This window comes from Crocodylus porosus, unplaced genomic scaffold, assembly GCF_001723895.1.
Source record: "Crocodylus porosus isolate Cpor-Errol unplaced genomic scaffold, CroPor_comp1, whole genome shotgun sequence".
NCBI lineage: Eukaryota > Metazoa > Chordata > Crocodylia > Crocodylidae > Crocodylus > Crocodylus porosus.
The window spans coordinates 39,688,271-39,702,100 of NW_017728909.1; the positions used below are offsets into that span (position 1 = coordinate 39,688,271).

General features: G+C 37.1%; 1 protein-coding gene across 1 annotated transcript in view; it reads right to left on the reverse strand.

Moving 5' to 3' along the window:
• The window catches only part of ERCC8 (ERCC excision repair 8, CSA ubiquitin ligase complex subunit), a 40,862-nt gene that overhangs the window by 13,968 nt on the left and 13,064 nt on the right, over positions 1 to 13,830 (reverse strand). Inside the window, exons 2-8 of the mRNA XM_019532117.1 lie at positions 13,280 to 13,375; positions 13,015 to 13,116; positions 11,103 to 11,226; positions 9,369 to 9,450; positions 8,268 to 8,336; positions 6,378 to 6,444; positions 723 to 826 (exon numbers count right to left, since the gene is read on the reverse strand). Coding sequence (XP_019387662.1) covers positions 723 to 826; positions 6,378 to 6,444; positions 8,268 to 8,336; positions 9,369 to 9,450; positions 11,103 to 11,226; positions 13,015 to 13,116; positions 13,280 to 13,375 — 644 coding nt within the window. The remainder of the gene's footprint in view (positions 1 to 722; positions 827 to 6,377; positions 6,445 to 8,267; positions 8,337 to 9,368; positions 9,451 to 11,102; positions 11,227 to 13,014; positions 13,117 to 13,279; positions 13,376 to 13,830) is intronic.

Genomic DNA, 13,830 nt, shown 5'->3' on the forward strand with positions numbered 1-13,830 from the left:
CCCCGCCTCCCTGGCAAACTCTGGCTGGGGTCTGGGGCGAGGGAGAGGGGTTAAACACCCTGCCCAAACTTACTGCTGGCTGTGGCCTACAAATCCCAGAAGCACCTGGAAGCAGGAAGAAGTGATAAGCAACCCTGTAGAGTCCTGCTGCTGTGATGCTGGACTACAAAATCCCAGAGGAATTGCAGCAGGAAGAGGAAGCAAACACATAGACCATCCTGGCTACATGCCAGAGAGCTGTACTCTAGTGTCCCCTGGCTTCTGGCGTGAGGCACTGCAGGCATGTGGCTACATTTCCTGAACCAAATGTAAATGTCTGTTCACTTGTGTCTCAATTTAATCTCTGCAGTTTAGACTAACCTGTAAAGACTGAATCAATTCAGCCTTGGGCTTTTTGACTGTCTGTATGTAGCCCTGGAAACAGCATCAATTAGGCTGCCCACACTAGCAGCCCATGTGATACAAGGCGGTATTTGAGGATACAGCTGCTTGGCACAGTAATTCTGCCATGCAGATGTGGCTTAAAACACATGCACAAGTTTCTGGAGTAAATACATAAGCTACTGGGTGAGATCCCATGGCCTGCGATGTGAAGGAACTTAGATTAATTGACTGTAATGTCCCATCCAGTCTTAAGATCTCAGAACATGTGAAACTGAAGAATATTTTAAAACAAACATATCACCACTGCAACGATTGTTTATAAATGTACTATTTATTACCAGCTTCAGAAGATGCTTTGGATTTTTCACCATTGTGTTGATCAAGAGTAAACAGACATCCAGATGCTCTCCTCACATCCCATAGTTTTACTCTACTGTCAGCACTGAAAAAAAAGATGCACTGATTTATGGAGTAGAGAAATTGTCCCTGCTTATGCCTGCCTCTTGCTTGCTCTCTCTGTTACGGATCCAGCTTTTGCAGTCATTTTGACCCAGAATCTACCCTGACTGTACCCCCTGTGCAATCACGTTCAACTCAACTTGATTTCACAAGCGGATATCAAGGTAAACTTTAAGATTTGATTTGAATAAATTCACTGGTATATTGTGGCTTGTGTACTACTGCCTTTGCAGCATCTGTTCAACATTCAGTGTTAGCAGGGAAAAACACTGGAGAAAAGCTGTAGAAAATTCTTTCTAGTTTATACAATTTAATTTTATTTACCTTAATGCTGTTAGTTTTAGTTACAAGGATATCCTTTTTCTTCCTTGTGAAACTTATCAGCACTTTTATAATCCTTTCTGCTATGGTAATTCAAACATTGTCTGAGCAATGTGCAACAAGCAGCAATTTTTCCTTTTGCTTACTGAATCAGTAATCTCAGCTATTCCATACAAAGTTTTCTCTTCAAAAACAAGCAGATTAACAAAGACAACAGCACACTTTCACATTCAGGTAAGAATTTTAAAAGGGACTCTTATTAAGGAGGAGACCTCCAAATTCTATCCATCTTATGTTCCATATAAACCATCAAATTAAAACTAGCTAATACAGAGAAGGGATGTATTATGAAAGACTATATGCGTTAAGTGTTTGGTGTACCTATTATTACATCATAGTGAGCACTCACAGTAGGCCACTTGTGCCAGAATGATGCAGACCTAAGATGCCCCAGTTTGGCTTTCATTTTCTGCAGGTACCCTTCTACTGGACTTCAGATTAATGTGGCGAACTCTACTTTCTGATGGGTAACTGTGACCACGCAGGTACCATATCTCTTTTATTCCACAGCAAATGCCAAACCCTTGCCAATTGTCTATTCATACTCTTACATGATACATCTTTATGTTTATATATGGTATACTCGACTTCATTCCCTCCCTCTTTTGAACAAATATAGACATTTACCACATACAAAGAGATTTAAAAAGTCCTACATTCCTGAAAGAATAAAATACAGAATAAGGAACATCCACTGGACTAGAGATCAGGTTTGAGGTCCAGCTTCTTCTGTGTTCCTGTAGCTAGGTTATATATCAAAGCTGCAACCATCTTTCTCTCTCTCTCAGGATTTCTATTATTTTCCAAATAATATCCAGTTATAACACTGGAGTAGAGGGACACAATAGAGAATAATTGTACATGATCCCAAAGAAGCCAGTATTGCAGGGGGAAGGATTTTTTTTAACAGAATAGTTAAGCAAAGGCTTATGAATAATACCACATACAATGCAGTTATATCATTGACAATTCAGCTTTCAAGTTAGTTAAGGCACACACTTTGTGAAAGAAAATCAATTCTTTCAACATCTGGATGTTTGTGATAAATTTGTGATAAAAAAATCAACATACAGGAACCTGTAGCTCCCAGAGATTTCAGATATATCGACTTATACTGAAGGGTAGAAAACTACAGGTATCCCAGCAAAAAAAAATCTTTTCAGTGAGGTGCTCTGCCTGCCTCTCCACAAATCCAAAACAATTTGGTTAAGCATGCTAATTGCTTCCAGGACTGGTTATAAATCAGTAAATCTGAACCAGTTTGCTGGGAACCGCAATCTGGGTGCTCCGCTTGGAGAGTGCATCTCTCTGAAATTAGCTGTATTTATTATTTTTGCATCTGAACATCTTGTAGGATTTCCGATATGTTATTTACTTCTAGGTTTCTTCTCATTTCTTTAACTCTACTGTTAGTGACTGAAGCACTGACAATTAGTTCCTTCTAGGTTTGCCATCTCACAATGTGGTTACTCAAGAAAAGCCTTACTTAAACAGATGTTGCTTGGAACTTTCTGGAGGCCTGAATTTCAGGCAGGGCTAGCCTAATTTCTTGTGGAAGCATGTTCTGTAACCAAACACATTCTAAAATATGTATTTTTAACATGGCTGCCCTATCTTAAACCTGTTGAAACACGGATCCACTTTGTCCTCACTGAGCCTGGCACTAAAACAGGTGAAGTGGATACTGGCAGTGACTAGGATGCTATAAATAGCTGATTGGTAAATTCAGAGAACAACCACAGCCACAAATATGATTGACAGCAGAAGTGGTAAGCAGCAGTAGTCCAGTATTTTTATACTTGCTCATCTACCAGCATCACTCAGTGACAAGCTCTTTGATACAGGGATGGTCCTTACTACCATAATGTGAAGTCCCATTTATTTCTTAATAATTAACAAGAATAAAGGGGCAATCCTTTGTTTAAACTTTTTAAATTAAAGTATTAAGGAACTCTACTCATTTGGCAGGTGGCTATACCAAAGTGAATGATACTATAAGAAAATACTGCGGGATTTGCTGCACTTACTGACAAAACAATAATATCAACTTCCCCCAGAGCTAGAAATGTAGTAAGTTCCTAGGACTGCTACTGTGATCAGAATCTCCTGCTTTTGGAAATTTGTATTCACAGCACATTTAGAATATTTCAACCTCAAGTCTCTGTCAACCTCATCATGTCTTTGGTTCTCTTTGTGATTATAAAAATAATGATTACGTTTCTTAAGACTTGTCTTTAGAAACTTTGCTATGAGCACAATCTGTAGGATCCAGCAACCGCATAAATGGAAAACAGCCCCCCACATTCAAGATATTCAAAACAGGAACATCACTGCCTTCTAAGACTCTTTTCTAGAGGAACAGCTGTGATTCATTATGTCAATGGAAGCCATAGAGTGAACGACAAGCTTGGACAACACCCAAGTTGGCTTTTCAAGATTGATATGAAAAAAAACAACCCCCCCAAATTTCGTAAGTGATGATGTACAGCCACGATTGTTCTCTTTGCTTTTGGTAACAATAGGAATTTGCATCTGGAAAGTTAATTCATTTCTATGTAATGTCCTTGGAAAATTATTTACAGTCCTATTTATGCAGGCCTTGAATCAAATATTTCTAAGGTCATGCCCTATCACTTAATTAAAGTTTTTCAGCAAACAGAAATTTTCTTACTCTTTTGTGTTTGGCATTTCTCTGCTGGTATCACAACAATGAAATCTGGAGAGTTTACACTTCTTGCATAATAATTCTCCCCACCTATACAAGGGCCATATTACAATTACTGAGCAAATTGTACCTCTGAATCCCTTCCCTTTGCCTGAGTCTTGTTCAATTCACCCTTCTCTCAGGGTATACTCTGCTGTTCCCTCATGGCAGCAATAAAGGAAAAGAACAATCAAACTGATTTCTTAATGCAAAGTTTAACTTATTTAGAACAAAGAATCTCACAAAAGGCCTGTTTAAAATGCAATAAATCGGCTTACAGACATCTTTGATATGTTAATTTTGGAGGGTCTTTATAAATTCTTCTTCAGATGTTCTGGGACAGAGGTTCCCAAACTTCTTCTACAAATCTGAATCTGATGATTTGATGCTGATTCGGTGAATCAGCAATTCGGACGCAGGCACAGCTTTAAAAGTTTTTTCTACGTACCTTGAGGTAGCAGCGCAGCTCGTGATTACTGCGGTGCTGGGGCATATGAAGCATCGCACAGCAGCATGGGGGGCTCTCAGATACCTGTATTATTCAGAAGCCTTTGCTTAACTATTGTTAAAAAAATCCTTCTTTTCCCCAGCAATACTGGCTTCTTTGGGATCACATGGTGGAGGGGAATGTGAGAAGCTGCGCTGCATGTTGCCCACAGCTATTCAGAAGCTGGACTACCCCATTATAAAGGATGGAATATTTTTAAATAAGTATATTTGAGCACATGGTTGTGTTTGTTGTACTAGTTTTAATTACTTTTAAAATTCTGTGCATATCATCTCTCTCTGATTTAAGCAACAGTTGTAGAGATGCTAACAATAAATGAATTCATTAACAAAAATATTTGATGCCAAGGATGTTAGATTGTAAACTAGAACCTTCAGAGGACAACGAAATCTGGTATTAACTATGTTAGTAACATCTGCAGTTTCAGAAATTCCCTAACGTTAATAACCTTACTGCAATTTTTAAAGTGTCTTTGTCATTTAAAAGAGGGGAATATAGGCTAACAGGCCAGATCTGACAGGCAAAGCCACTGGATATGGCACATGAAGCTAAAGGGTTCCACAGACAGACCATGTAACAAGGAGCTGGGTTAGGGCCCAGCAGCTGGAAGATATGCCTGCACTTCCCCGATCCCCCCACACCACTCCCTGCCTGTGGTGCAGCAGCAACTTCCAGCCAGTGGGGAGCTGTGCTGCAGCTGCAAAGTGGGGAGTGAGGGGAGAAGCAGTGGCACCAAAGATGCAACTTCCAGCTGCCCCTGATGCGGCTTCTTACCAGCTGGAAGCTATACCTGCACTGCAGCCGAGTAGGGGGCTGGGGGAAGCAGTGGTGGTGCGGGTGTAGAGATCCCAACTACCTGGCCCTGGCATCAGCAAAGCCACTCATTGCTGATGTGCCACCAAAGCCGCCAGGTCTGCACCAAACTGCAACTGAGTTGTTCTGGCCCACACCTTGTTAAAGACTGCTGATTTAAAACTCTGAATAGCAAAGCTTTTCCTTACTAAAGCTAATACTGGTAACATTAATTGGCTATACCAGCCAAAAGAAGCCGATAACATTAATTTTCCATTTGCCAGTGCTGATCTGATATGCCACCAATATATCAGTACACCTCTAGAAATTTAGCTTACAACATGCAAAATGTAGTCCAGACAAGTAGTCCAGCCTACAGTTGAAAATGGATGGACAAGTCAAACAAACTGCAAATCTCAGAAGCCATGAGGTAACATGGGGAGGTACAGTTCCATGTAAAACCAACTTAAATCAAAATATCTCAAACAGGTTCAACAAATCAAAATATTTTGATTCAAGCTGAAGAGCTCTGAATGAAATATTTTGATATGATTTATCCTGAAGGAAGAAAAATAAAAATCCTGCTAAACTAAAGTGTTCTTGCCAAAAATGTCTATTTTTACAGAAACTATATTTTCCATTGTAATAAAACATCTGGACATTAAACTCCTGAGCTGCTCAATTAAAAACTAAAAGCACTCCCCCAAATTCAAAATCACACATGAGGTTATACAACTTTAAGATCAACCTTCTCACTCAAATCACACACTCAGGCAATGAAACAAATTCATTTTATCTGAAGTTCTGGAAAAGTACCAGACATGAATTAAAGAAGAAACCTGTTCAGCTCAACCCAAAAGTTCAAGTCTGCAAGTTATACAAAACTAAAGAGCATCTTTTAGAATGAAAATGCCTAAGGAACACCAAGTGGGGATACCACTCCACTTACAGACAACTTAAAGCACCATTTGAACAGCTCTACAGTCCAAGCCTTTTGCATCCAGGATCTAGAATATAATGGCTACAACAAATACTAATGCAAACTCTGATTCCCAAACCCACTGCATGAATACATTTATTCTGTTTAGAAAGTATATTTAAAATATTTTCTTTAATATTGCCCATCAATATTAAAGGAATGATTTTTACCTTGCAGTTGCCAACACGTGTTCATAACGTGGGGACCAACATACTGCTAGCACTTCCTGTCTGTGACCTAAAAATATGAAAATTTGAGAAAGCTTAGAAAGGTTTAGTACTGCTTACTGATAAACAACTTTTTTGATCTAAATAACTAACATGTAGAAAGAAAAAAACCCTATGTTCCTCTAATAATTCATGAAGTGCTTATATTACAATACTGATTTGGTGAATGCAACAAGTTTATTTTCTCTTTTGAATTATGGACAGTTCCGCTTTTTTTCCCTGCAGCTTTCATGGCAATTACCTGAAAATGATATGCAGAATACCAGTTGTAGTTTTCTACACTTCACTAACAAATATGAGCTTATAATTCTTCACTTGCAACCAAAGACTTGCACTGATAAAACCACTGGGATTGATCCGTTGCTATTAAGGTGTAGGATCGCAATCTCAGGCTTCCCTTGCACAGGCAAGCGGAAAACCAGGGTCCCTAGAAACTTGGGATCCGTTTCAGACCTCAGTGCAGGCCCCAGCCAGACCCAGTAACCAACTGATGGTTGTCCAGGATCTGCCACATGTTCTATTTAAGGTACCATACAAACCAGCCAATAAAATGTTCTATATAGAACATTTTATGCAGAACAATTTTGTTCTGGCTAGTTTTGGCACCTTAAATTGGGTGTACCCCTGCCATTTATGTTGTATTTAACATGTTAATTGCAGCATAAAAGAAAGACAGAGGGGACCTCACTCTATTTCAGTTAACTGTATAATTGGTGAAACAGTTTAGGAGCTCTGAACTGATCAGCCCAGTATAAGTCATAAACTATTCCAAACACATTAATGAGTCTTAATTAAGTGCAAAAACCTTAGCACAGGCTTTTCTTGTTTTTCTTATTAAGTGTATTTTACATTTTACACTGTTTTCAGGTGCATGCATAGCCTTTACACAGTCCCAGGTCAATGCATTTAAAGGGAGTACACCACACTTACAAACCATATTAGTGTCTGAACACTTCAATGAGATGATTAGAAAAAATGTAAACAAAAGATAGCATCAAGTAACAAATATAGGTATTGCTACTGTGGATCCAAAAATAAATATTATTAAGGAAAAGTTGGTCAGATCATATGTATATTTTACTACACCTGTGTTGAGTCATTTCCCTTCTGGTGATTCAACATTACTTCCATTAAAAATATAAAGGAAATAACCTAATACACTTAAAATATCCAGGCAATTAAAAAAATGCTAGAAGCTTTAATCTAAAGTATCCTATAGTATTTTATTCCAACTAACTAGAGAAAGCAATTGTAGCAAGTTATCAGGGAACAGCCAACACTGACAAAGCCCTAAGGATTTCACAAGTATAGAACGCTAAGACTTCCTCCATTAGGTAAATTGAAAAGGTTAGGTATTGTTCCCCTTATATTAAGTAATACCTTACTTTCCAAGGACAACCACAGAAGCCAGTCTTAAAAAAAAAAAGCAGATCCACACAACAGCTCTAAAAGATACTTAGTTAAAAATATTGTGTATTTTTCAAAAAAGTAGCCCACACACTGAATGTGCATGAACACTATCCCAAAACAATTTTAAAACAAATATTAATCAGACTGGAACAGGATTTAAGAATGTGCTAGGTCAGGATTTATTATGAAAGTGCCAAAATCTTATAATGATAGCTGTTTTTTAATTGATATTTGTGTTCTCTAACTGAGCAGCACTAGAATAATACACAGAAGAACCTTTTTCACTGTGTAATTTTTACAACTGGCACTAAATACATTAGTCATGTATTTACAAAGAATACATTGTTTACAATGTCACTTTACACTGCTTCGTTTACTCAAAGTGGTTATTGTTTAACATTTATGGTTCAGATTGGAAAGTACCCTGCAGAATATGAGAACAGGATCCAGACTTCAAGTCACAGAGATGTACTTTAGGGCTTTTGGTACCAACTGCAACAAGAAAAACAAGGACGCTTAAAGCACCAACTTTTGAAACAAGATAAAAAGCCTAACAAATATAACAAAAAGAATATGAGTAAAAACGCCAGCTTCATAACATTTCACACACGTTTGGTCCATGTAAATTGATACGTCGTATGAATTTATAAATCAATTAAAAAAACACGTTGCAACTACAATGCCTAAGTCTCTGTATGCTCACCTATTTACTTTTAACATTAAAAATATGATTAGAGGCTTCAGAAAAAATAGCACACTTTTCATATTTAAGAATTACAAATACAATTTCATCTTTGAAGATTATTTAGTAGACAACAGTAATTGAGCACCAGAAAATAATACATATTGTTCAAATCCAAGGTTGCCTATACACACATACTCTAGCATGTGTGAGTGGGGGAAACGTGTTTGAATTAAAGCATCTTTTAGGAGCCACTCTAATTAAAATGCCACAGTGTCTCATGTATTCAGTGTCCCATGTTTCAAAATGACCACAGAGCCACTTTAACTAAAGCTTGTTCAATGAGCTTTAGTTAAAGTACCCTCGCTGCCAGTTTGAAACATGGGACACTAAACACACAAGATGCTCCAGCACACCTGGAGTGCTCTAAACAAGCGGACTTGATTAAGCAGAATGCACTGGAGCATGTGTATAGACACCCAAAGAAGTAAAACCAAAGAGGTAATTTCTGTGCAAACTGATCTGTGCATAACTAAGAACACTAGATCAGAACCATGCAAATTAGAACCATGCCAACCGTGAATTGTATGGTTTGCTCATTTCAGAACTGTAGAAGTAGTATTCTTTTCATAAATAATGTAAGTACAACTGAAAAGATATGATTTTAAAAGGACCTATTTCATGAAGGACTTATTTTATGAAGGAAATTATTTGCTTGACAAATAGGTAAAGCAATTATATAGAAAAACAGTTATGAAAAAGAAAAGCTAATTTTGAATGATCACTTGCTTTTTACTACAACCTAAAAATTAGTAAGAACTTTTTAAAAAATACATACACACCTGCTATCAAACAGTGCTTGGTAGCAATAGGAGACATGTGATGGCTATAAACTGTTCCTTCAAAATTAAATACATCTGCAGGCTGATAATTGAAAGACATTTGTTAAGTTTGCACCTCAATAAAAATCATCTCTTCTTTAAAACTGGTTAAGTATTTTCCAAGTTAATGTGACAAGTTTACTTGTATCCTAACAATAATTCAATGGGCTTAGTGCCCAATCACATAAACTTTACTTAGTGAAATATTCTTCTACCAGTACTACGCATCTAACGTAGGTGACATAGCTATGGGTACCTGGAAAAAGGTGTCTGATCAAAAGCATGAATGAAAACACTTTGAAGCAGTTATAAGTTAAATAATGAAGAAAGAAAAACTAGCAAGTGAGAAGGGGTATATAGAGAAGAAAAGTAGCAATAATAACAGCAAGGCAAATCTCTGAGAGATTTATATATTCAGCAAATATCAAAAAAAAAAACAGGCAATCTTCCTCCGCCAAAAACGCATGAAATAAAACCTCCCTCAACACCATAAACAAGGAGTAAACAATGTTTTGGGTATCAACAAGAGTGGAGGCAATAGGGAGGGGTTAAACTGGAATATATCTCATAACTTTGGAGACTAGGAACTGGTCACATATTTTACATAGTGAGTCTCTGTATTCCATGTCATATAGGCTCTTGAAATGGATTCTATATTAATCATCACAGGCCTAAATATAAGCCATTAAAAGAATATAACATGTGCTACATGTCCAAGTTAATGCTATTAAACTTGGAAGAAACTCTGACTTGAATTTTTGGACTTAGGCACTTCAATATATATGCTTATGCTTGAAGTTTCTAAACTATTCATGTTTTAATGTTTTTTGGTATATGACAACTGTACTTTGGAGATTTTAACAATTACTGCTATTCGAATGTAGAGCTTAAAGCATTTAATGCTATGTATGATTTATTTTAGGTATTATCATATTTGTTTTCCCATTTAAAAGATAAATTCAGACAAATTCCAAGTAAACACACTGATACAAGAAGAAAAGGGATAAAGGTCAGACATCATCTATAAATGTCAGGGCTACCACTTTTCAGTAGCTTAAAATCCTGTAATATGCAAACTTTAATAAAGTCCTAAGAAATTGCTTAGCATTTTTCCTATTATCATTTATCATTATTTTTATGAATTTCTGAAAGACGACATCTGATGCAGTGCTTGTGACTATAGGGAACTGGATTCAATTCCATTTCCATATTCCTATTGCTTTATATATATGATACTCTCCCTCACAAGAGGTATAATCTATCAAAGACAATGTTCATATTTTGTTTATAACAAAACTGATTCTAAAGTACATTTCAGGTGCTACACAAAATAAAATAATGAAGTAATATCCTTCAATGCATGTTCAGCAACCTCTAGGAAATAAGCTAGTCTCAGACAAGTTCTTGGTAGGCATCCATCAAAAACACCTAGCATTAGTAACTTTACTTTGGACAGACAATGGAGAAAGGTCAAGGAATGTCAAATCACAAATATGCTGAAGTCTGAGGCACACAAGGAGGTATAAAAATGGCTGAGCTACTGTTGCTGCTATGTGTTATTGATAAAGTTTTGAATCCTGTCAACCTGTCATTTTCCATCTTTCTAAATCCTTAGTGCTGCCAAGTCTCACTAAGTTCAACAGGTATTGCAGGCCTTCTACATCTGAAAGGCCTCTAAGTTACAAAAATACTTACTTGCAGTGTGTTTGTATCCCATATTTTCAATGTTTTATCAAACGAGCTTGATGTGAACATGCCAGTATCATGAGGGTACCACTGAACTGTCTCTACACTGAATCTGTGTACATCAGGATGGCTTCTACAATGCAGTAACAAAATTGCACGGAGTAAGGTCAGTAGTAAATTTGCTTCAGTAATCATCAAGAACCAAAATTTCAACTACTTTAATATATATTTAAACTAGCATGTCTACATTTTCACAAGTGATTTTGGGGCCTTAATTTCTGAATTATCAATTAAAATCACCTTTTATCATCTTTTCTTTAGAGCCCAACTTGACAAACAGTTGCAATCATAGTAAATTTCACTTGCTTAAATAAGGCATTACATAGGAGTAGTTTTATATACACAGTTTCGAGGAATTTGGCCACTCAGTGATTATCTGCAGATGGTAATATTAAATCATGTTATCTGTTCATAAAATCATTAAGCATTAACCAGCACGTAATTAAGAATAATCAAACTGTGCCCCTTTTACAGGATTGTACAACTACATCTCTACTAATAGCTGGAAACAAAATCCTTCAAAAAACCCACCTCTCCCCACCCACACTCTCCAAACAATTTGTATTAAGATGGGACAGAAAGGAGAGAAATCAAAGTTTTATTAAGAACCTTAAATACAGATTATTTTCAGCCTCAGCAAGAAGCTTAATAGAAAAAGCTTCAGCCACTGAAAATCACAAAAAAATCATATAACATTAATACCCTAAGTGAAACAACAGATTGAATGGTCAGTTATCTAATAAATCTAATAAAACAATATTACTTAGGCCAGTGTTTTCTAACTGGAGGCCCGCGAGCCACATTCAGCACCTGAGCCATTAAGTCATGGACCCCACGCTCCCAATTTCAGGTTCTGCTCCTTCCATTGCTCTCCTGCTGCTGCCACTGGAGTCTTAAGGCTCCACTTCCTCCTCCATCTATTGCTGCCGTCCCCCACCCCTAGGGATGGCATGGGGCAAGGCAGCACAGTCTACAGGGATGAGAGAACCTACAGTTAGAGACTTCAGGGGGACCTGAGGTGCGTGTTCTGCAGCATGGTGCATGCATTCTGTGTGGGGGGCACATGTGGTGCAACACAATATGGTACTGTGAGAAAGGGGTTACATGGCACAGAATACAGCCCACACACCACGTGGCCAAGGGGCTGTGGCCCCCCATTCAGAAGTTGGACAGCTTTGACAAAGTCATTCAGACATACTCACAAAAAATGGACCCAACACTAGGTCTGAGGGATTCTAAGACACAAGCCACTGCCCCAGTGCCTAGCCACTGAAGCCCTCCAGCTGCACAGGCCAGATCTGGACCATGGACTAGATGCTGCCACTCCCAGTTGCTGAATGTCATCTTAACAAAGTTATGGATTTTCCACTCTACCTATCATTATTCAAGCATGTCTTTACCAAGTTGCATATTACTGTCTGCATATAACTAATCAGAGACCTTAAAATAGTTTGTTGTCCCCCCAACTTCACAAGTAACTTGCAGATCTATTTTAGATTCTTTCTAATTCCCTAAATAGTGATGTGTGGGTTATTTTCTTTTTGTCTAGAAACAAAGCTGTACATATAAATGGTTTCTTCAAAACCCGGTCAGGAATAGCCATCCCAGAATTATTTTCCTAGTTTTATTGATATAACATTGAAATTGATTAAAGTAAAAATACAAAAGAGACAAGCTGGCACCTGGGTTAGAACCATTTATCATATAAGAGATCCTTACAGAGATACTCAGCATCTTCCCACTGAGCTGCCCTCAAAAGACCATGAATTTGTATATATTTAATAAAAAAAAAGCTGCCACACTGCCACCATAGTGTTTGTATGATAAAACAATTTTATATGGCGTTTTAAAAGGTACATACCTGCCCACAGAACAAACTGCTTTACATGTATAACACGGTTTTTTGCTGAAGTTTTCAAGGTCGTAAAGTATAACAACACCATCTGATCCACCTGATAACATGCTAGAAAAACAAATACACATGCTGAGATATCCTATTATCTCAGTCTTCAAGTAACTGAAGGTTCATATCCTACAAGGAAATATTTCTGTAATTATAAATTTAACAGCAAAATATTTAAGTGTAATTGATTAATGTAATCTGATAACAAGATAAATACACTTACTATCTTCCCTCAACAGGTTCAATATCAAGGGTATTAACACCACTCCCATGGATTCTTTCCACATCTCTGTCTTTATTTAACTCCAAACTTAGCACCCTTCAAGAAAAATGGAAAAATGTTAGCATTGACAATCATAAAGTTACTGAATGTTAATGGTTTTAGTTCAAAAAGGTCAAATTTTGGCATCTCATATAACTCTCATTACAGTAATTTATTCCCCTTGTATTGTGTTAAATAAGTTTTGCAGACCTAACATGCTGTACCTAAAATAAGAAACATGAGGCTGGCTAAAATACCACATTGTACATTATCTGTACAGTGAGCAGGAAATGCATCTGAGGTATACTTACTTGAACTACAAAACTGTATTTATACATTTGTTTTCATAAACTACTAAAGTGTAAAAAAGTGAAAAGGAAACTTGTATTCTTTTAGGTCTACACTTAACATTCAGAAATCAGTTAGACACTCCTTATACTTAAACACCATCGTTTTGTAGCTTAAAGAACTGAGGACATCTAGTGGACAAACTGACTTACTGGAAATTAAAA